This window comes from Eschrichtius robustus, chromosome 2 (assembly GCF_028021215.1).
Source record: "Eschrichtius robustus isolate mEscRob2 chromosome 2, mEscRob2.pri, whole genome shotgun sequence".
In the NCBI taxonomy this organism is placed as follows: Eukaryota; Metazoa; Chordata; class Mammalia; order Artiodactyla; family Eschrichtiidae; genus Eschrichtius; species Eschrichtius robustus.
The window spans coordinates 169787763-169809462 of record NC_090825.1 but is presented as its reverse complement, the minus strand read 5'-3'; the positions used below and the strand labels follow the sequence as shown (position 1 = coordinate 169809462).

The 21700-nt window shown below is 58.2% G+C and overlaps 4 protein-coding genes across 9 annotated transcripts in view; 2 read left to right on the top strand and 2 right to left on the bottom strand.

Annotated features, from left to right (window-relative positions):
* The first annotated feature begins 73 nt into the window (after window positions 1-73).
* TRMT1 (tRNA methyltransferase 1) lies at window positions 74-8814 on the top strand. Of its 2 annotated transcripts, none has more exons than XM_068536867.1 (17): window positions 74-152; window positions 375-659; window positions 745-800; window positions 1052-1194; window positions 1360-1547; window positions 3548-3663; window positions 3772-3884; window positions 5658-5806; window positions 5978-6064; window positions 6149-6218; window positions 6314-6448; window positions 6541-6626; window positions 6968-7076; window positions 7163-7239; window positions 8100-8219; window positions 8310-8439; window positions 8639-8814. In XM_068536867.1, exons 2-17 carry the CDS (start codon window positions 400-402, stop codon window positions 8786-8788), a joined length of 1989 nt encoding a protein of 662 aa, XP_068392968.1. In that variant the 5' UTR covers window positions 74-152; window positions 375-399; the 3' UTR covers window positions 8789-8814. The 2 variants fall into 2 exon arrangements, with proteins under 2 accessions (XP_068392968.1, XP_068392969.1); XM_068536868.1 differs by having other exon boundaries at window positions 84-152; window positions 465-659.
* A 2085-nt stretch (window positions 8815-10899) lies between these two features.
* On the top strand, window positions 10900-13732 carry LYL1 (LYL1 basic helix-loop-helix family member). The gene is made up of 4 exons (XM_068534809.1): window positions 10900-10975; window positions 11926-12278; window positions 12362-12453; window positions 13317-13732. The coding sequence occupies exons 2-4, from the start codon at window positions 11947-11949 to the stop codon at window positions 13730-13732; spliced, it is 840 nt and encodes a 279-aa protein (XP_068390910.1). The 5' UTR covers window positions 10900-10975; window positions 11926-11946.
* A 521-nt stretch (window positions 13733-14253) lies between these two features.
* The window catches only part of NFIX (nuclear factor I X), a 98225-nt gene continuing 90778 nt past the window's right edge, over window positions 14254-21700 (bottom strand). For all 5 annotated transcript variants that reach the window (XM_068536862.1, XM_068536864.1, XM_068536865.1 and 2 more), the window contains one exon: window positions 14254-18483. In XM_068536862.1, coding sequence (XP_068392963.1) covers window positions 18469-18483 — 15 coding nt within the window. In that variant the 3' untranslated portion in view covers window positions 14254-18468. The remainder of the gene's footprint in view (window positions 18484-21700) is intronic.
* On the bottom strand, window positions 14626-17571 carry LOC137759056 (basic proline-rich protein-like). The gene is made up of 3 exons (XM_068534973.1): window positions 17385-17571; window positions 16292-16430; window positions 14626-15541 (listed from the first exon to the last, which is right to left on the bottom strand). Exons 1-3 carry the CDS (start codon window positions 17569-17571, stop codon window positions 14626-14628), a joined length of 1242 nt encoding a protein of 413 aa, XP_068391074.1.

Sequence of the window (21700 nt, the reverse complement as noted above, 5' to 3'; positions counted from 1 at the left end):
TGATCCCAGCTGCCCACTATAGGTAGCATCAATGATTGACTAAATTCTGTCACATGATCTGGCCTCCCACTGTGCCAACATGGCGGCGCCCAGGTCCTAATCTGGGGAAACGTGCACCGAGACCAATTTGGTTTTCGGTGCCGCAAGAGAAGGTGAGGGGGGCCTGGGCGACGCGGGGAGGGATCCGGACCATGGGTGGGCCCGCTCGAGGGCTTCCGGCTTCTCAGGGACAGTCCTCCAAAGACGGGGGGTGGTGTCAATTTACTGAGGTCACAGGGTTTCCTTAGTCCCTACTTTACACTTGTGTAGGCCATCCGGCCAGGAAAGCAGCTCTCTGATGCTTTGGCTATTCTCTCCCCCGCCCTCCGAACTAGGCTTGGCGGGCAGAGGCGCCCGCGGATGTCCTGTGCGAGGATCGTTCTGTGGCTAAGCCTGACTCTCCGCTCCGCCCTCAACTTCTCTAGAGCCCGGTTTATGGAGGGGCAGCCCCAAGGGCCGCCAAATCCAGCGGCAATGGAGAATGGCACCGAACCCTGCGGAGAAGAGCGCCCACCTGAGGTTCAGGAGACGACGGTCACTGAGGGGGCCGCCAAGATCGTCTTCCCCAGCGCAAACGAAGTTTTCTACAACCCAGTGCAGGAGTTCAACCGGGACCTGACGTGAGCACGGTCCGGGGTCAGCTTGGCAGAGGGCAGTGGGTCTATGAGGATGAAGGGGTGTGAGCTGACTCTCCGTCTCCCGCAGATGTGCTGTGATTACCGAGTTTGCTCGCATTCAACTTGGGGCCAAAGGAATCCAGAGTGAGTAGGGGTCCAGGCTGCTGGTGGGCAGGGGTGTCATGCAGAGCTCTCTCGTTGCCCCGCCCCTTCTCTCCCTTACCTTCCAGAAAGACTCCAGCCGTATAGCAGGCCCTGGGCTCTGCTCCTCTGCCTTTCTCCAGGGACTTTGGGGAAGATTTTGTTCCCTGAATCTTCTGTATTCTGAGGAGTAGGGGCAGGTTTCTCAGATGGCTCTTTGATATCCCCTAACTTGTGCTTCTGGATGGCTGCAGTCAAGGTGCCAGGTGAGAAGGATGTGCAAAAGGTGGTCGTGGACTTGTTGGAGCAAGAGGAGGACAAGGCTGAACTGAAAGAGGGTGCAAACCTGGCCCCGGGAGACCAACCTCGAACAGCTGCCGTGCGGGATATCTGCGAGGTGGGGCCTGAATGTAGGAGGTAGCAGCCCTGGAGTCCAGTGGGTGGTAAAAGAAGGAAGGCTCCTGGAGGGGGAGAGCAATTGGAGCTGGGAGTGGGGGCTCCTTGGCGCCCAGCAGAGGATGGAGGCATGGATGTGAGTGGGGCTCCCTGCTTACTCCAACAGGAAGGCCTGCGAGTGCTGGAAGGCCTAGCAGCCTCCGGCCTACGTTCCATTCGCTTTGCGCTAGAGGTGCCTGGGCTCCGATCCGTGGTTGCCAATGACGCCTCTGCCCGAGCCGTGGATCTCATGCACCGTAATGTGCAGCTCAACGATGTGACCCACCTTGTACAGCCCAGCCAGGCAGATGCCCGGTAGGTGCTGGGCAGTAGAGGCTAGCTGCTGGAAGGTGCTTTCTGGAACAAAGGTCCCTGGGGTCAAATCCTGGCTGTGTCATAGTCTTGCTCTGTGACCTTGGGAGAGTGGCCTTAGCCTCTTAGAGCCCAAGTTTCCTTGTCTATAAAACAAGGACAGTAGTTTTATAGGGGTTGCTGTATTTTATAGGGGTTACTGATTATAGCTGTGTAGCTTGTGCTCGGAGGTGGAAATAAGTACCATTATGGTCTCCATTTTAGACTCAACTTCTCGTACTTTTATTCAATCAAGTGAACCAGTGTATATCCAGTGCCAGGCACCATTCTTTTTTTTTTTTTTTTAATAAATTTATTTATTTATTTTTGGCTGCGTTGGGTCTTCGTTGCTGCGCGTGGACTTTCTTTCTCTAGTTGCGGGGAGCGGGGGCTACTCCTTGTCGTGGCGCACGAGCTTCTCATTGCGGTGGCTTCTTTTGTTGTGGAGCACGAGTTCTAGGCACTCAGGCTTCAGTAGTTGTGTCACGTGGGCTCAGTAGTTGTGGCTCGAGGGTTCTAGAGCACAGGCTTAGTGGTTGTGGCGCACGGGCTTGGTTGCTCCGCAGCATGTGGGATCTTCCCGGACCAGGGATCGAACCCGTGTCCCCTGCACTGGCAGGCAGATTCTTAACCACCGCACCACTAGGGAAGTCCCCAGGCACCATTCTTCCTGTCAGGACTGCATCGGTAAACCATACAGACAAAGTCCCTGACCTTGTGGAGTTCATAATGCAGGGGTCAGCAAACTACAGCCTGCAAGGCCCACAGCCTGTTTTTTTATGGCCTGCCATCTAAGAATGTTTTTCACATTTTTAAAGGTTTAGAAAAAGAAGAATATGTGATAGGGACCATATGTCTCCCAAAAAGCCTAAAATACTTACTACCTGACCCTTTACAGAAAATAAATGAATTTAAAATATTTGCTTTCTTGACCATATTAGAATCTAATAGGGGGACTTCCCTGGCGGTTCAGTGGTAAAGAATCCACCTTACAACGCAGGGGACGCGGGTTCGATCCCTGGTCAGGGAACTAAGATCCCACATGCCGCGGGGCAACTAAGGCCGCACACCACAACTACTGAGCTCGCACGCCTCAACTAGAGCCTGCGTGCCACAAACTACAGAGCCCACACGCTCTGCAACCCCCGCGCCACAAGTAGAGGAGAGAAAACACTCACGCCACAACTAGAGAGAAGCCCACTCACCACAACGAAGAGCCCACGTGCCGCAACAGAGACCCGATGCAGCCAAAAATAAATAAAAATAAATAAATAGTAAATAAATCTTTTTTTTTTTTAAAAAGAATCTAATAGGAAACACAGATGATAACCAATAATCATGACAAATAAATAAACTGTGTAGTAAACTAGAGGTGAGACGTGCTGGAGGCAGGGGTGAAATAACAGGGTACAAGAGATGGACGAAGGAAGGGTTGCAGTTATAAATTACATGGTCAGTAGCATTTGCATTTTCTCACCTGCAAAGAACAATAATAGTTTCAAATCTGTTGAAGATTGTGTGATTAAATGAGTTAATACATTTATAAACCGCTTGAAACAGTGTCAGGTAAATATGTGCTACGTCAGTATTGGCTATTATTATTGCCATTTTGTTTTTCTGTTATTTTGTTTTGGGGTTTTTTTTTTTTTTGGCCGCGCTGCATGGCTTATGGGATCTTAGTTCCCCGACCAGGGATTGAACACAGGCCCTCGGCAGTGAAAGCACGGAGTCCTAACCACTGGACTGCCAGGGAATTCCCTATTATTATTGCCGCTGTTAGATAGGTAGACAGACCCAAGGAGGAAAAGTTAATATAGTTAGCAGATGGATAAGCCAGGATCTGAAGCCGGGCAGCTGGCCCCCAAGTCCAGGCCAAAACCATCACACTGTATGAGTGAACATGTGTAGAGAACAGCACGGGTCCCTGGTGCAGGGGGCTGAGGACCTGGCCCTCTCGCTCCTAGGATGCTGATGTACCAGCACCAGAAGGCATCGGAGCGGTTTGACGTCATTGACCTGGACCCCTATGGCAGCCCCGCCCCCTTCCTGGATGCAGCCGTGCAGGCTGTGAGTGAAGGAGGTGAGGCCAGCCTGATGCGAGGGCGGGGTGGGGATGGGTTGCGGGGGTTATGTACTGAGCAGGGCTTGGGGTGTTGGAGGGTCCTCACTGCCGGGTCCCTCCCCACAGGGCTGCTGTGTGTGACCTGCACAGACATGGCAGTGCTGGCGGGGAACAGTGGGGAGACATGCTACAGCAAGTACGGGGCCATGGCCCTCAAGAGCCGGGCCTGCCACGAGATGGTGAGGGGCCTCCCAACTCTCCTCCTACCCCCAGACCTGCTTGGCCAGATTCATCCCAGGATTTCGATGACAAGCACGTTCTTTGTTTTTTAAAAAATATTTATCTATTTATTTGGTTGCGCTGGGTCTCAGTTGCAGCAGGCGGGCTCCTTAGTTGTGGCATGCGAACTCTGAGTTGCGGCACGCGTGTGGGATCTAGTTCCCTGACCAGGGATCGAACCCGGGCTTCCTGCATTGGGAGCACGGAGTCTCAGCCACTGCGCCACCAGGGAAGTCCCAACAAGCACGTTCTTTAACCTGCATAGTTCCTGAGAGCATGGCTGCCAAATATGGTCCTTTGGGGGTGGGGTGGGGCAGTAGTTTTGCCCAGGATAAGAGTGGGTGATTACATTATTCTTTCTAGTATTCTCTACTTCAACAACTTGGCAATTTTCTTTTCTTTTTTTTTTTTTTTTTTTTTTTGCCACGCTGCATGACCTGCAGGATCTCAGTTGCCCGACCTGGGATTAAACCCAGGCCATAGCAGTGAAAGCTCGGAATCCTAACCACTAGACCACCAGGGAACTCCCACAAAATTATTATTATTATTATTATCTTTAATTTTATGCTTCTTATTTATTTATTTATTGGCTGCTTTGGGTCTTCATTGCTGCACGCGGGCTTTCTCTAGTTGCGGCGAGCTGGGGCTACTCTTCGTTGTGGTGCGCGGCTTCTCATTGCGGTGGCTTCTCTTGTTGTCGAGCACGGGCTCTAGGCACGTGGGCTTCAGTAGTTGCAGCACACGGGCTCAGTAGTTGCAGCACGCAGGCCCTAGAGTATGCAGGCTTCAGTAGTTGCAGCGTGTGGGCTCAGTAGTTGTGGTGCACGGGCTTAGTTGCTCCGCAGCATGTGGGATCCTCCTGGACCAGGGATCAAACCCTTGTCCCCTGCATTGGCAGGCAGATTCTTAACCACTGTGCCATCAGGGTTGTCCACAAAATTATTTTTTAAAGGCAGTTTTTCCAGGTTTGCATTTGGCTCTGGGTTCAGGTCCTAGTTTTGCTGGTGGCTTTGGGCAAGTGATTTCACCTTTTCTGGGCCTCTGTTTTTGCATCTGTGAAATAGGTATGACGATGACCCAGACCCCACCAGGTTGCTATGGGGATTCAAGAAGGTAGGGTTGGCTATGTCGAGGGGCTGGGAAAGGAGAGCTCTTGTCCTTGTTCCTTAAGGACCCTGTTGTCAGGTCAGTCTGGAAAATGCTGCCTCCTTTCCCCTGTCAGAGTCTTACTGCAGCCTCTGGCAAGGAGAAGGCCCCAGTAGTTCTGCAGCACCCAGTATCCTGCCCAGAGGAATGCAGGTCCTTGTGCCACATCACACAGCATGGGGCATGCTGAGAATGCTAATTAGAAGAGGTTTGGTTTTATTGGGCCTGTGCTTTCCTTAATCATTTTTTTTGGGGGGAGGGCCGTGCTGCACGGCATGTGGGATCTTAGTTCCCCGACCAGGGATGGAACCCATGCCCACCGCATTGGGAGCGTGGAGTCTTAACCACTGGACCGCCAGGGAAGTCCCTTCCTTAATCATTTAGTGCCAGGGCCTTAAAGAGACAGACTGGTGTGATCTCATAGATGAGGGAGCTGAGGCTCTCACTTGCCAAGGGTCACTCAGGGCTGGGCTGAGAACCCAGGGAGCCGGCCCTGAGCCTGTACTTGCGAGCACCTCGTGTGGCTCCCTGTAGGGGAGGTGGCAGTGGGGGCAGGACTGATGGCTGGCACCCGTCCCCCACGCCAGGCCCTGAGGATTGTCCTGCACAGCCTGGACCTCCACGCCAACTGCTACCAGCGCTTTGTGGTGCCGCTGCTCAGCATCAGCGCTGACTTCTACGTGCGCGTTTTTGTTCGTGTCTTCACCGGCCAGGCCAAGGTCAAGGCCTCGGCCAGGTTTGCCTGGGGCAGGGAAGGGTGATGGATGAGGGAGGTAACGGGGCCTTTCCCGGGGCGGGGGGAGGGAAGGCTGCCCTGGGGAGCCCAATGGGGACCCAGTCATCCTGAGGGAAGAGTTGGGGTGTGGTGGCCATTCTAGGAATTGGTGGCCACCCTTGTCTCCCACAGCAAGCAGGCGCTGGTGTTCCAGTGTGTGGGCTGCGGGGCGTTCCACCTCCAGCGCCTTGGCAAAGCATCAGGAGCCTCTGGTGGCCGGTGAGCAAGGGTGAGCTGGGGAGGAAGGTGAAGGGGGCATCCCAGCCAGGGTCACCACCCCCAGCCTCACCCCTCTCTGCGCAGGGTCAAGTTCTCTGCAGCCTGTGGTCCCCCTGTGGCCCCAGAGTGTGAGCACTGTGGGCAGCGACACCAGGTGGGGCAGGGCGGGGGTGCGGGGGGAAAGGCCAGGGGGAGGCGGGGGTCCTGGCTGTCCTGATCCCTGCTTATCTGGTCCCTGTGTGTCCACAGCTTGGTGGCCCCATGTGGGCAGAGCCCCTCCACGACCTAGACTTCGTGGGCCGTGTCCTGGAGGCTGTGAGTGCCAACCCTGGCCGCTTCCACACCGCTGAGCGGATCCGTGGGGTCCTGAGCGTCGTCGCTGAGGTGGGGACCGCGCCGTGACCGGGAGGAGGCTCTGCTGGTGCCCAGCCATCCTTCCTCGGTCCGCCCCACATCCATCCCGTCCCCTCTCGCAGGAGCTCCTGGATGTACCTCTCTACTACACGCTGGACCAGCTGAGCAGCACCATCCACTGCAGCACGCCCAGGCTCCTGCAGCTGAGGTGAGGCCGGGCCCGGGGCGGAGCCTGTGCCTGACCCCTGGGTGCCCTTGGGCAAGTCGGGTCCCTCCTGGACTAGAGTCCCCTATAAAATGGAGATCAAACATAACCCAGGTCTAGGGCTTCTCATGCACAAGGGCTTAGAACAGCTCTTAGAAGCCATGAGCCCTGGCCAGGGGGATAGTCTTACTGTTAAGGTAGCTGGCATTATGCAGGCAATGTAAGTCACCAGGAGACATGCAGCCATGCCAGTCCGTGAAACAAGGGTCACACTCACACACAGGTCAGCACCGACTTTGGGGTCCAGCCTTCCCCTCCCCCTCACGATCCCTCCTGGTCCCCAGGTCTGCCCTCCTCCATGCTGGCTTCCGGGTCTCCCTCTCCCACGCCTGTAAGAATGCCGTGAAGACGGATGCCCCCTCCTCGGCCCTCTGGGACATCATGCGCTGCTGGGTGAGGCCAGGCCTGACCAGATGGAATTGGGAAGGCAGGGAATGGTCAGTGCCAGCATCCTCTGACCTCTGACCTTTGCCTCCCAGGAGAAGGAGTGTCCGGTGAAGCGGGAGCGCCTGTCGGAGACCAGTCCGGCATTCCGCATTCTCAGTGTGGAGCCCAGGTAAGGGCATGGCACAGATACGGCTGCCCACAGGCACGGGAAGTAGACGACACAGACCCTTCTCCTCACAGACACATGCTCATTCTTCAAGTGAGATCCAGAATCCATCCACTTCTCTTCCTCCCGTTCTGCCCTCACCCTATTCTGGCCCCAGTACTGCTCACCTGGACCAGTGCAGTGGCCTTCACCCTGGTCCCCCAGCTCTCCTCCCCGCACGTTCTGTTCCCCCCGCAGCGGCCAGAGGGCACCTGTGAGCACAAGTCAGATCCCGTCCCTCCTCTGCTCAGAACCCTCCGTGGCTCCCACCTGACTCACTAGAAACAGTTCTATCTGCAGGCCCTGCACCATCTCCCCCTCACTTCCCTGTCCTCATTCGTCCACCTCCCCAACTCCACACTGGCCTCCTCACCCAAACTCACTGGGCACAGCCGCTCCTCAGGGCCTCTGCATGGCTTTTCCTTCTGCCTGGAGTGCCGTCCTCAGGTCCCCTCATGGCTCTCCCTGAACCTTCTTCCGGTGTCCTTGCTGCGCTCCTTCCCAGACTCCCCGTTCTCTCTACCGTGCTCTCTTCTCCCCAAAACTCTTAATCTCGTGCCCTCACACACTATAATTTGCTGATTTCTGATTTGCCCCATTGCTTGCGTGTCTTGTGCATTAGAATGTCAGCTTTACCGACAGCAGATTTTAGGCACACCGTAGGCACTTGATAAATGTTTATTAAATGAATGATAGAAACCTGACGTCTGCAGACACAGTTTTCCCAAAGCACATCGAGCTGCCCTGAGGTGGGCAGGCGGCCTGGGCGGTGTGTGCCCGCCTGCCTGGCAGATGCCCTTCAGCCCCCACCCTCATTTCCCTAGGCTGCAGGCCAACTTCACCATCCGGGACGATGCCAACCCCAGCTCCCGCCAGCGAGGACTCAAGCGCTTCCAGGCCAACCCCGAGGCCAACTGGGGTCCCCGGCCCCGCGCCCGGCCAGGGTGAGTGAGAGTGGGATGGGGGTGGGGCTTGGCTGGGGGGAGTGGGCACAGAGGCCAGATGGAGCCCCCGCTACTCATCTCCCTACACAGAGGCAAGGCAGCAGGCGAAGCTATGGAAGAGAGACGCAAGCTGCTCCAAAATAAGCGAAAGGAGCCGGATGAGGACCTGGCCCAGCGGGCTGCCCAGCTCAAGACATTTCCCTGCAAGAGGTTCAAGGAGGTGAGGTGCCCCCCAGCCCCCACTGAAGCACGCATGGGTTCTCCTCCCAGCAACAGGGCTGGGCCAATGGGCAGGCAGGGCTGGGAGAACTGGGGCCAGGCAAGTGTGTGGGAGTGAGCTCCCCATCCAGGGAAGGAACCCAGCGGAGGCTGCTGAGCTCCGGGCCAGGGTTCATTCACACCCGTCATACTCCCACCAGGGCACCTGTCAGCGGGGGGACCAGTGCTGCTACTCGCATAGCCCCCTGACACCCAAGGCCACTGCTGAAGCCACCCCCACTGACCGTCCAGAGGCCCCCGATCAGAACCCCCTTGGGCCTGGGGCTGCTGCTGGTCCAGGCAAAGACTGAGCCAATAATAAAGACTTTTCACCTTCCCCTGACTGTCATTTGTCTGAATAGGGAGGCTGCCTGTGGTGTGTCTGTCCATCTGCTGGAGGGGCTCTGTCCATCTCTTCAGCTGCTTGTCTGGGGTCTGTTCCTCTGTCCATCTGTTTTAACCCCCTTGGGGAGCTCTGTGCATCTGGGCTGTGTTTGTCCCTGCCTGAATGAGGTGTTGTCATTGTTTCTGACTGGAGTGTTCTGTCTGTATTGGGGAGGTGGGGAGCTAATCGTCTTCCTGCAAGGTGCTTAGCCACCCATTTGCTGGCGCCTGCCGTTCCCGAGGTGGCCACGGGGCGGCAGCCGTGCGCTCACGCCCACAGGGACCTTTACCCCCTTCCCCTTCCTCCCACCCTCCCAGCGTGGGCGCGCCCCCTGGACGCAGGCACGCGCGCAGGCTGGTGTTCTAGACTCGCGCCCCCGCCGCCGCCGCCACCTCGCCGCCTGGTTTCTCTGGCCCAGTTCCCCCCAGGGCCCCGGTGGCGGAAGCCGGACCGGAACCAGGCGCCTCATGCATCCGCTCCAGCCCAGGTGCTTCCTGCCCTGCGGCCCCTCGGGCTCGCACACTGAGGCACCCGGCAGCCTGCTGCAACCCCTCCCCCCCAGGGCAGGGGCGGGTGGCAGCGTTAACGAAGAGACCGGGGGCAGAATCCCCAGCCTGCCACGTGGTAGCTGTGGGACCCTGCAAGCACCCTTTACCTTGCTTCATCCCCATCTGTAAAATGAATCTAATTCCAGAACCCACCTTGTAGGGATACCAGAGTTAACTCGTCTGTTTAGAACTGTACTCTTGCTTCCCTGGGACAGTAGGAAGGTTGCTTGTGGGGTCCTGGGCTTCACCTGATTCCTGAGAGGGGGGCGATAGTTCGGTGCTGGGTGGCAGCTGAGGGCCTGCCTGGGGCTCCTGCAGTCACCCAGATATGCACTGGGCAAAGTACGACTGACCCGGTGGGAGGTTGCTGGGGATAAGGGACAGTGTTGTCACTGCTTACGTTGTTGTACCCAGCACCTCTCCCTTTGTGAGGTCCAGCAGGATCTTGAGCTTTACCACCATTCCAAGATATTTACCCAATGCCTCTTTATCACCGTCCACCCTGAAGTGACCCCCACTGTGGGATGAGGGCCAAGGACCTCTGAGTTGGGGCTATGTGATCCTGTGACGTAGAGGCCCAGGATTGTGGGGACCTGCTGAGGAGGCACCTATTAGAAGGTTCTGCCAGCTCTGGCATCGGAGGAAATCTCCCCCAGCTGTGGCACTTCCTCTCACCCTCCTGGGCCTGGAAAGGTGGTGTGGATAGTGCACAGGGGGGGCCCAAGACACCTGCCTAGGCTGGACACCCAAGGCCAAACTGTCAGAACTGCCCTCCAGTCAGTGCCCCACTCCGGGGTGGGGTTGGCAGAAAGGCGGGGAGGCACTCTGTAGAAAGAGGAACCAGGCAGGGTGAGGAGAGGAGAAGGGGGCCCCTGGGTCACGAGGCCCCAGCAGGGCCGGAAAGAGCTCTCCTCCACCCCCATCAGCACGGACACAGCAAGGGGTATTCAAAGCTGGAGGACAGACCCAAGTGACATAGGGACCACTGCATCCATCCCTGCCTCAGTGTCCCTTCTGCATGCAACTGGGCACCTCACTCCTAGGGGTGTGCACCCTGGCTGGGATCCTTCAGTGCCTGGGGGGATGGAAGGTGAGGCCTTGAGGGGTGACAGTCAGTCCTGCATGTGCCGGCTGGGGGCGGGGACTTGAGGCCCGCGCTAGGAGATCCCCGCCCGCTGGTTTCCTCCGGGGTCAGCCCGGCTCCTTATCAGGCGCGGCCAGGCAGCCAGGCCCTTATCTGCACTGGCCCAGCATCCTCCGGCCGCTGCGCCAGGGGCGAGAGGGAGGAAACCCGGCCGCCAGGGGCGGGGAGAGGGCGGGCGGCCCGGAGCTGCTCACTTTCCCTGGAGGGACCTACCCTGTTGCCACCGCCGCGGTGGCCCTTGGGAGCCAAGGAAGAGGGGCGGCCTGATGCTGCGGCCCAGACAGGGCCTCCGGCTGCCAGCAGCACGGAGCGGAGCGCAGAGGCCCGAGCGGGTGGCGGTGCCTTGCCCGAAGTCGGAACCGCATCCTGGACCTGAAGGACAGAGTCACGGCCATCAGCAGGCATCCGGAGCAGTGCTGGGGTAAGAGTGGCGTGGGCCTGAAATTGGGGGATCCCGGACCCACCTGCATTCATTCATTCGTTCCTTCCTTCATTCATCTAGGGGGCCCACTAAGTGAAAGACCAGGCCAGCTTCCCCAGGACCTAGCTAGGGAAGACAGGGCAGAGGGGCCAGGAATCCCAGACATTGCTGGGACATGCCAGGCCATGAGGCCAAGAGTGAACGGGGATGTGGAAGCAGGGGGCAAAGGGGTGGATACTGATGGGGGGTGGGGAGGGTGGGAGGACACAAGAGCCAGAGGGCGGATTGGGGCGCGACTCTGTGCTGGGCAGTCGGGTTAGCACCTGGACTCAGTGTCAGCAGTGGGGTCACAGGGTTCGTAAAGGGGACATTTTCAGCGGGTGGGGGCGTGGTCACTGGAGTGATTATGGAGGACTTTCAGGGTCTGACATGGAGACAATGGGAAGAGCCTCAGGGTTATAGCTGAGGGCCACATGGTCAGCCAGTGGGCAGTGGTCAGTGAAGGGTCAGTCAGTCGTGGAGGGATTCCAAGGTCCATGGTGTCAATGAAGGGTCTTGGGATCAGATCTGAGGGTTACAGGGGCATCCTGTGGTCAAAGGGTCCATCATGGGTTCCCTGCCTTGCCCTTCCCTCCAGGCTCCAGGCGAGAGGGGATTCTGGAAGAAGGGAAATTTGCTCAGGGGCTGTACAACTAAGGCCTCATGGGTCACAACCAGCTCAGAAGCAGCACTGCTGAGCTCAGTGCTGCCCAGCACCTCAGTGGGCACCTCCTGTCCTTGTGTTGGACCCCCTCCCATGTCCTGGTAGTTTCTGGGCCCACCCTGCATCTGCCTTTGCCCACTGAACTGCCATCCCCTCCATTCTTCCTCCCATCTGAGGGCTCTGTTGGGCTAAGGGTGGGGAGTGGCTTCTGATTCCTTCCTCCCCACCGGCTTCCTTCCTCCCACAGGTGAGCACCCCCTCGGGGTCCATGTGCCCGCCCGAGGCCCAGGCAGAGGTGGGCCCCACCATGACCGAGAAGGCCAAGATGGTGTGTGCCCCCAGCCCAGTGCCTGCCCCACCCCCAAAGCCTGCCTCGCCTGGGCCCCCAAAGGCGGAGGAGGTGGGCCACAGAGGCTCCTCGCCACCCAGGCTGCCCCCTGGCGTGCCAGTGATCAGCCTGGGCCACACCAGGCCCCCAGGGGCAGCCATGGCCACCACGGAACTAAGCACCCTCCGTCCCCCGCTGCTGCAACTCTCCACCCTGGGAACCGCCCCACCGCCCCTGGCCCTGCATTACCACGCTCACCCCTTCCTCAACAGGTCAGTGGGGGACCGGGGCCTGGGGGGAATCCGGGGTCAGGGTCCTTACCCACAAGGCATTAGTGACCCACGACCCCTTACAGCCTCTACATTGGGCCGGCAGGACCTTTCAGCATCTTCCCTAGCAGCCGGCTGAAGCGGAGACCAAGCCATTGTGAGCTGGAGCTGGCTGAGGGTGAGTACGGGTTTGTGTTCGCCCAGCCATCTCTGCTGGGGCCCACGTCTGTCACATAACCTTCCACAGGGAAAGGTTATGTGACATTGCACACAGACATACACAGGACAGCCCACACAGGGGCTCAGTACTCAGGCAGGTTACACCCACGTGCAAAACCACAGACCCACGGCCAGTTCCACACAAGCACAGCCACCCAACGAGCCACAAAGAGTCACGGCAAAACACAGCATGGCATGGGGGCTTCAAAATGACAGCCACGCACATGCACAGGCACACAGGAAACAGCCACGGGACAGCAGCCGTCCAAGAGAGAGCCACAGGACCACAACCACACAGGAGACAGATACACAACCACAGCCACTGAGGTCCATGGCCACACAGGAATTAGCCACACAAGAACAACCACATGGCAATGATCACACACCACAGCCATTTAGATATACCAGGAGTTCACAAGGCCACCTGAGACATGAACAGCACCACAATCACAGGGAGAGAAACTCTCAGAATGAGAATGAGAACCATAGGGACAGCTCCCCGGACCGGCAGCCACATTCCCTAGAGAATTTCAGCCGTTGACATCAAGGTGTAGACAGAGAGAGGTACAGAAGGCTTCAGTTGTCTGCAGCTTGGGCCTGTGATAGTCCTTGTCTGGGCAGCTTAGAGGTGGGGCTGCAGGGGCTGCTCACTGGCAGGAGAGCTACACGTGGATCCTACGTGTGTATCCCTTGGGTGGAGAAAGCCCCAGCCCCCCGCCGGGGTTGAAGTCCCATGAGGGTGCTGGGAGCCTGGAGTAAGGGCAGGTGGGGGTGCCTGCCTCCCCCGGGCCATGGCGCCAACCCTGCCACTCCCGTCCTCAGGGCACCAGCCCCAGAAGGTGGCCCGTCGCGTGTTCACCAACAGTCGGGAGCGCTGGCGGCAGCAGAACGTGAACGGCGCTTTCGCCGAGCTCAGGAAACTGCTGCCAACGCACCCGCCCGACCGGAAGCTGAGCAAGAACGAGGTGCTCCGCCTTGCCATGAAATACATCGGCTTCCTGGTGCGGCTGCTGCGCGACCAGGCAGCGGCTCTGGCCGCAGGCTCCGCCCCTCCAGGGCCCCGCAAACGGCCGGCGCACCGAGCCCTGGACGACGGCGCCCGCCGCGGGCCTTGTCGCAGGGCCGAGGTGGTGGCGCGCCCGCAGCCCGCGCCCCCAGGCGGCCCCGATGGCAGCCCCGGTGGGGCGGGCCGACCCATCAAGACAGAAAAAGCGGCTGTGAGTCCGGAGGTGCGATGACCTCCATGGTGTCGCCTCTGAGCCGAAGGGCACTGGGAACTCAGCCCAGGGCCGTCCAGGAAGGGGCGGACGATGCTCAGCGCCTGCTCTGGAGATGACTCCCCCGAAGAAGGACCAGTGAAGAGTCCCCTACAGGGGAAAGGGCCCGGGGGTCTGGAAGGGCGACCGTCGCCCCCAGGGGCCCTGCAGACCCTTTTATCGCCCACCGCCCGCTGGAAGTGGCCTTGTCCGCGTACCCCTCCCGGGGGAGGGGTCTGGGAACCAACACGTCAGAGCGGTCATCGGACCCAAGTGGTGCCGCATTTTTCCGTGCTGGGGTCACCGAGGGAGGTGGGGAGGGACCGGAGAGCCTACTCCTTTCTCACCGGCGCCCCCTCCCGGAGACTAAGAGATACGCGCTCCTCGACGGTGGCGGCCGCCGGCCTGGCGGGAGGAGAGAGGCGCAGAATCCATGCGGTGGCCCCACCCCACCCATCCCGAAACTGTCCCGCACGATCGCGTTAGCGAAGGCTCAGGCGCTCTTGCTTTTGTTTTTCTTTATTTCTTTATTTCACATACACATTAGCCATTCAATGGAGAAGCCGGAGAGAGTCAGGCAAAGATGGTATAACAGAAGCGCAGTGACGGGGGCGGGGTGGGGTGGGGCGGGGCGGAGAGGGAACGTACGGGCTGGCTGCCTACTTGCATTCCGCTAGGACACTGAAAACCCAGAAAACAAAACAGACAGTAAACTACCCTTGTTTCTTATGTATCTCAGTGCAGAGACGGGGGTGGAGGGCAGAGAGGGGGAGACCAGGCTGAAGGAAGAGGAGCGGAGGGACGGGGACGCTAAGGGGGAAGCACACCAAATCCATTAGTACTATATATAGAGATACTCGTATATACTGCGTTTCTTAGCCTAAGAAGAAACTTGTTTGACGGGACGGGCGGCCTTTGCGGTCCGCGATGCTGGTGCTGGTCGGGCGCACGGATCTCCCGGGGCCGAAGCGGGGCTGGCCCAGGCTGGCTTGCGGGGGGAGGGGGGCGCCCCAAGGGTGGGTGGGGGGAGCAGAGGCGGGGCTGGGGTGCCCCTCGGGCTCTCGATTGGGGGACGAAAGTTCTCGTGACTTTATTGCTCCTTTATTTTCTCTCGTGTGTGTGTGGGGGGGTGTCCGTTCAGCACGGTCGGGGTGGGGAAGTGGTGGGTCGTCTGAGCCACCCGGCCCCTCTGGGACCCAGAGCGCGGCGTCCGCTCCGCCAGCACGGGGGTGAGAACAAGGCACTAGGTCGGCCGGCCAGCGCGGGGGCGGGTGTGTAAGGCAGTCGACGGGGTTGGTTGCAGGGTAGGATGGGGCTGTGTGCGGGGCCGTGTGCGTGCGTGCGTGCGTGCGCGGGCCTGGGCGAATCGACCTGTCAGCTTGGCTGGTCCTGTCCTGGAGCGTCGAGCCTTCCCCGTACTCCCCGGAGGGTGACCGGGGTGGGGGTGGGAGGGTGATGTTGAGTCGCGGGCGCCAGGGAAGCGGGGGGGGGGGGGGCGGGGGGAGGGGAGAAACTACCAACTTGCTGAGCGCGCTCCTGATAATGCTGGTGAGGGTCAAGTTGGCGTCTGGCTCAAAGAAGGACGCTCGGGTTGGAGAGGGAGGGAGGGGACGTTTGTTCGTTGGCATTGACCTCTGCGGGGGAAGGGCTGGGGACCCGCCGCCGCGCCCCCAGGCCCGGACGGGGATGGGGCGAGGAGGGGGCGCTGGGCCCCGGGGAGGGGACGCCCGGGGAGACCCGCGGCCAGAGCAGCCCGCCGCCGGGCGCACGCCGCTGTCCCGTTCCGTTAAACTCAACAAAGAAGGGATATGCGTGTTCCTAACAAGTGCAGGATATTTAATTGATTCATAAACTTATGTATAATAGTTTGTGGGTTTTTTAAAACGTACTTTATAATGTAAGAAGCACCAGGGTTTTTATGTTGAATTATCTTTAAAATAATTTTCTCTCGTCCTTTTCCTTTTTGATCTTGTGTTGGTTTTTTAATGTCGAGGTGTTGTTTTGTTTTTTTTTTTTTCAATTCTAAAATGTGAACGTTTCCTTCAGCCCTCCCACCGAAACCGAGAACGAACGACGAAACAAAAACCCCAGATCATCCTCGTCAACGCAGGAAAACGACTTAAAAAAAAAAAAAAAAAAAAAGAACAAAAAAAAAAAAAAAAAAGGAAAAAACACTCAGCTTTCGTTACCCCCGCACAAGGCGGGGCAGGCCCGGTTCTTTTAGCGTCCCCAGAGCCGCGAGGACATTACAACAAAAATAGAATTTTTTTTCTTAATCTCTTAACATACAAAGATAGGAAAACTCTCTGATGCATTGCACTTGGTTCAATGAAAAAAAAAAAAAGTTCATTTCCCCCATATATATTTTTTGTGGGTTTTTTCTCTTCTAACACGTCCCCACATCTCCTGTCGCCCTCGTCGCCCCTCGCCTGCCCCTCACAACAACACTTAGGAAAGGAGCGGCCCCCAACCCCCGTGCCCACCCCGGCAGCCCTGCAGGGCGCGCTCCCGCCCCGGCCCAGCTGGCCTGCAGCTTCCGACCTCGCCTGGGCGGGCGCCCCGCAGACCCCCGCCCCCGAGGGCCCACCGCGCCCGCGGCCCCGATTGTCTTCGAGGGAAGCGGCGTGTGCGGCCGGGCAGGGGGGCAGGGGTCCCTTCTGCTCCCCTCTCAGCTCTGACCCTGTTTAGCCAACCAAACTGAAAAATCATTGCACTTTGACCGCGCGTCACGCCCGGCCCACCCGGCCCCCCACCCCCCGCCCTACTCCCCACGACCCCCAGGCTCCCGCGGATTCCCCTATCCCCTGCTTCTCAGACCCGGTCCTCCTCGAGGGCTGCACGCGGATGGGGGAGGGGCTTCGCTCAACTTCCAACAAAAGCCACCCCTGGGGCCAGCCACCTTGTGGCTTCCAGCTGGGGAGGAGGCACCACTCAAGCTGGCCCCTTTTGCCCCAGGTAAGAGCTCTCCTCTCCTCCCCAGCCACCTCCCTCCCCTCCTTCCCTCCCTTTGCTTGGGGCCACAGCCTCACAAACTAGATTCACAATAAATAAAGCCCATAACCCACCCCTATGTGGTGCAACGTTGGGTTGATTGACTTTCAGAGGATCCTGACCTGTGCTTTGTGTTTTCATACAGTTAAGAAGGAGAGAGAAAGAGAGAGAGAGGCACAAGGACTGCAGAAGGGGGCCAAGATGCAGGGAGGAGGGAGTAAGGCACAGAAAGACAAGCCAGAGGGGCCAAGTCACACCCTGGAGGCGGGCTGGGTGTGCTTTTGCTCCCCTCCCTCCCAGGGGGGCTTCTGAAGACCCTCTGGACAGGCCCCCAACCATCCCTTGGGGGAGGAGGGGGCTGTGGTGGTGGTGGGGGAGAGCTACTTCTTGTGGTGTGTTAACCAAATTGTTCCCAAGTTGCTCAAATGGAGGAGTTCCCAATTGCAACAGCAAAAGACCGAAACAATGAATGCCCCACCCCTAAATAAAGAGTAAAGACATTACAGCTGAAATCCAGAGAGAAGTGGCCATGGGGGTGGTGTGGGGGGAAAGGGGGGGCAGAGAAAGCTCCAAAACACTTTTGAAAAAGGACGACACCCAACACCCTCCAAAGGAACTGAAAGTGGGCAAGCAGGACGCCTACCTAGCGCAGGTGGCGGTTTAGCCGACAGCAGTGGCGGCTGCCTCGTCCTCCTCGCTCGACTCTGGGGTCCCCTTTCTGCTCCACTCTCCGGCCCGGCCACAGCAGGGCTGTCTGCGTAGGGGCAGGGGCAGGGACCAATGGGGCGGAGCGAGGGCACCTGCATGCGGGGCTGGGGTGTGGGGGGCATCCTGGGGCCCACCTCCCCTCACTTGTAGCATGTCAGGACGGTGACCTTCCTGGCCTGCCTTGGGAGAGAGGGAAGAGGGGACCTGTCCCAGGCTGGGATGGGCTGTCTAGAGCATTCCGACCTTTTCCTATGGACTGTACAGAGGGGTTTGGGGCCCGGGGAACTGCCCCTGCAGCTCAGGGTCGGGTGGTAGAACACCCTCCATTCTGGGAGCACAAAACTAGCTCCGGGAGATGTCCCCTGCCCAGCCGGGGTCGGGGGGCTTCTAGCCCGAGGGTGGGGCAGAGGGACATCGAGGCTACCCTGCCTCACCCAGTCCAGAGCAGCTGGGGGAAGAAGCCAGAGGCAAAGGCAGTGAGGGAGGGAGGGGGTGGAGTCTGGAGGGGAGAGCCCTCTGGATCTGCACCCCATCATCTTTACAAGCTGGTCCTCTGAGCTCCCTAGTGAAGCTCCGGCCCTAGTCGAGGGTGGGGTTCCCCTAGGAAGGGTGAGGGTGGGGGACAGGCCCCTTCAGAATTGTGCTGGTTGCTTTGTTTGGGGATTTTGCTCCTTCCCCAGAAGGCCGGGACGGGATGTGGGGGGAGGAAGGCAGTTCTGCATCCTTTCTTTCTGTCCTCTAGTTGACAGAGTCCGTTTTGCATGTTTCTTTCTGCTTGGCTGCTGGTGCACAGCTCCACCGAGACCTCTTCTGAGGCTCTCCGAGAACTGAGCTGCTTCTGGGGGCCTGCAGGGGTCCCCGGGCTGGAGGAGAGAAGGGCTGAGTGGCTGACGACGTCTAATTTTTGCTTTTCGGTGGGGCTGGGCTGGGCTGGGGGATTTTTCCACGTCTCAAAATTTCTTCTCCCCCCTTTTGAGGAACCTCTTCTTTTCATTTTGCCATTTCTTTTGTCGATCTTATCAGAGGAACCAGGACTGAAATGGGACAAAAAAAGAGGCGATATTGAGAATAGCAGGGGCAGGTCCCTTCTTGCCCCCACCTGGTCCTGTGACTCCAGGCTGGTTCCTGAGGCCCCTGGAGGGTCCAGCTCAAGCAGAGCCAAGGACACCAACACCTCATGCAGAGGTACATCCCCACTCTGTCGGTCCCTCCTATGGGAATCCTGACCCCCCAAGAGACCCTGCCTCCGGTGCTAGAGTCCAGCTGGCCTTCTCATGGGTACCGTGCCCAGCGGGTGAACCCCCGTGGCTGGCACTGGCACAAGCACAGACCTGGGATCTGGCCATTTTTCCAATTGTTTAGGTTTTTGTGTGGGTCCTGAAGGGTGGGGGAGGATGCCAGGCTACAGCTTTTGTCCCCAGAGGGGTTTGGGGAGTGGCGTGGGGGGTAGCCCAGCTTCTTGCTGAGTTTTCTTTCTGTCTCTTTGGATTAAAAGCAGAAATTCGCATCTGCATAACTCAGCTAAGGTCCCACAGCCTGAAACTCTGGGGAGGGGTGGGTACCACGTGGCTTCAGTCCCTAGCAGTCCCAGGCCTGGGGGAAGGGATCAGTAGCCCAGTGGGTTTGATCTTCTACCCTCCTGGGCACCACGACCTGGGGAAGACCTGAGGCTCCCTCGGGTGGGCATCGCTTCCCTCAGGGTGCCAGCAGGGGGCGCCGCCTTCCCACAGACAGGCTCTGGCAGCCACTCAGTACAAAACACACCTAGGGTGGACCCCTGGGAACTGGGCTGCCTGGCAGAACCCTCCACAAAAGGCTCTGGCCCCACCTCATGGCCAAGGGGCGGGGCAGGGGGGTTCTCCTCTATGGTCTACAGTTCCTGGGTATGCCTGGTGGTACCCTCGGGGCAAAATGGTGGGGGGTGGTCCCTGAAAATGCATCTTGGGGCCTCTCCCCGGCTCTGGGTCACAGACTCAGATCTGCAGAGGCCAAGCACAGCTAACTACAGAGCATGCACCTGGTGCTGACTCATTCTATCCTCACTCCAGCCCTGCACAGAAGCCAGGTGAAGAGAGGGTGTCTGAAGTGCCCAAGGCCACACAGCCCACAGGGCCAAGCTGGGACTCAAATGCAGGGGGCAGCTCACACTCAATGCTCCTAACTGCTATGTGTGGCGTGTTCACAGGGAGGCAGGGTCTGTGGTGACCAGGACACCCGCACCTTTCCAAGGCTGTGGCCAAGGCTGCCACATCAGGGTGAGGGCCTAGGGTGGCTAGATCAGCCAAATTTTCAAAAGAAGCTTGAGGGGCTTCCCTGGCCGTCCAGTGGTTAAGACTGAGCTTCCAATGCAGGGGGTGCGGGTTCGAACCCTGGTCGGGGAACTAAGATCCCACATGCCATGTGGTGCGGCCAAAAATTAATTAATTAATTTATTAATTTGAAAAAAAAAAAAAGAAGCTTGAAAGTCCCCACAATTTCATGTGAAATTTTCCAATATTTAAAACACTTGTTCTGGTCACACAGATTATGCCTACAGCCCTCAGGCTCTGGTTTGGAACTGCAGGCCATTGTCCACCGTGAGATGGAGACATCAAGTTTTAGAGTTAGAAAGGGCCTTGGTTATATGAGATCATAGATGTTTACTAAACCTATCGTGGTAGTCATTTCGTGATGTATGTAAGTCAAGTCATTATGTTGTACACTTTAAACTTATACAATGCTAAATGTCAATTATATCTCAATAAAACTGGAAAAAAGAAGATAGAAAGGGCCTCGGAGATCATCTAGAACTTTCTGGGACAATGGAAATACTCTCTATTTGTGCTGTCCAATGCAGTAGCCACTAACAATGCATGGCTTCTAAGCACTTGAAATATGGCTACTGTGACCAAGGGACTAAATTTTTCTCTAGTTATTTAAACAGCCACATGTGGCCAGTGGCTGCCACACTGGATAGTGCAGGTGGAGGGCATTTGGAAACACGGGGGTTTGGGGTTGCCACAATGACTGGGGGCACTGGTAGCATTTACTGGGTGGGCAGAGATACTACACTTCCTGCCATGTACTGGACAACATGCACAGAGGAGACCTGCCCTCCTGGGATGGAGCTCCTGGAGCACCTGCCCAAAGTTCAACCCCATCGACTGATTTTAGGCCAAATGGAGGCTCACGGGGGCCTAGCAAGGTGTGGAGGAAACCCAAGCCTGAGGCATTCTCAGAGTGGCTGGGGGAGGGCTGGTTCAGCAGCCAGCTTCCAGGCTTCGGTCCTGGCCCGAGGAATGGGGGAGCTGCCTGGGTGAGCCCCCTGTCCCTGCAGGCTCGGGTGTTAGTGTTCTCTGGGACACACCCCCCCACCACCTTCCCAAGGGGAGACAACACTGGAACCCTTACACCATCACCCTGGCTGTGAGCCTGCCCCTCCCCCTTCCTGTGAGGGAAAAGAGGCCGGGGACAACCAGGACAGGGAGGACCTGCTTGGCCCCTCTGCCCTTGGCAGGCCAAGCCGAGGCCCCAGACTGGCCCCGCTGGGGTCTCCTGAGCTGCACAGTGGCAGGGGGGACAACCACCAGTCCTCAGATTGAGGGCCCCCACCCCCCTCAGAGGAGGAAGACTCTGGTTCCAGGCCTGGAGTTAGGGACAAAAACAACTCCAACGGGACTCCCTGGTGCCTCCCCACGGGTCCCAGAAACGGGGGATCTGCTGCCAAGCACAGAGCGGCTTTTTCTGCTCACCCCTCCCTGCTTCCTGAGCCAGGTCCAAAATTGATTAAAACTAAGTAAAAAGCGCTGCCCAGGGAATGACAAAATTGGTAAAATTCTCTTTTCTTCCCTCATTCTATTGTTCTCTCTCCATCTGGTGCTCCAGAGATCAGCTAAAGTCACTGGTTACTGTGGAAACCGCCCCCCACTGGACCCCCTGCGCCCGCTGCAGCCGCCTGCCTGCCCCCAGGCCCCAGGGCTCCCGGCTCGGCTTGTCCGACTCCGGCCCCGCAACCCCCATCCCCAGACACACCTGCCTGCTCAGGGCCCCAGCCCAAGGCTCCTTGTAGGAACAAGGGGAAGAAAAACTGTTTCCCAAACTTGCCTCAGATTCTGAGTTGGCCCCAACATCCAAGCAAAGTGAGCAGAGTAAGTGAAGAAGGGAAAGCATGTGGAAGCGGAAACGGGGTGAATGGGGAAGGCTCGTGGCAGTGGTCCCCGAGAGTGAGCAAGCGAATATACAGTCAGAGCTGCAGGGCGGACAGCGGGAGGG

Excerpts from the sequence above, each read along its gene's own strand:
- TRMT1 (XM_068536867.1), top strand. The coding sequence starts at position 400 with ATGTCCTGTGCGAGGATCGTTCTGTGGCTAAGCCTGACTCTCCGCTCC. Across the intron at positions 6,449-6,540 it reads TCCTGAGCGTCGTCGCTGAG|GAGCTCCTGGATGTACCTCT; the intron begins GTGGGGACCGCG and ends CCCCTCTCGCAG. Across the intron at positions 7,077-7,162 it reads GGGACATCATGCGCTGCTGG|GAGAAGGAGTGTCCGGTGAA; the intron begins GTGAGGCCAGGC and ends TTTGCCTCCCAG.
- LYL1 (XM_068534809.1), top strand. The coding sequence starts at position 11,947 with ATGTGCCCGCCCGAGGCCCAGGCAGAGGTGGGCCCCACCATGACCGAG. Across the intron at positions 12,279-12,361 it reads GCTCACCCCTTCCTCAACAG|CCTCTACATTGGGCCGGCAG; the intron begins GTCAGTGGGGGA and ends GACCCCTTACAG. Across the intron at positions 12,454-13,316 it reads TGAGCTGGAGCTGGCTGAGG|GGCACCAGCCCCAGAAGGTG; the intron begins GTGAGTACGGGT and ends TCCCGTCCTCAG.
- LOC137759056 (XM_068534973.1), bottom strand. The coding sequence starts at position 17,571 with ATGCCCCCCACACCCCAGCCCCGCATGCAGGTGCCCTCGCTCCGCCCC. Across the intron at positions 16,431-17,384 it reads TAAACCGCCACCTGCGCTAG|GGTCAGAGCTGAGAGGGGAG; the intron begins GTAGGCGTCCTG and ends TTGGCTAAACAG. Across the intron at positions 15,542-16,291 it reads GGGGCGCCCGCCCAGGCGAG|TTTAACGGAACGGGACAGCG; the intron begins GTCGGAAGCTGC and ends TTCTTTGTTGAG.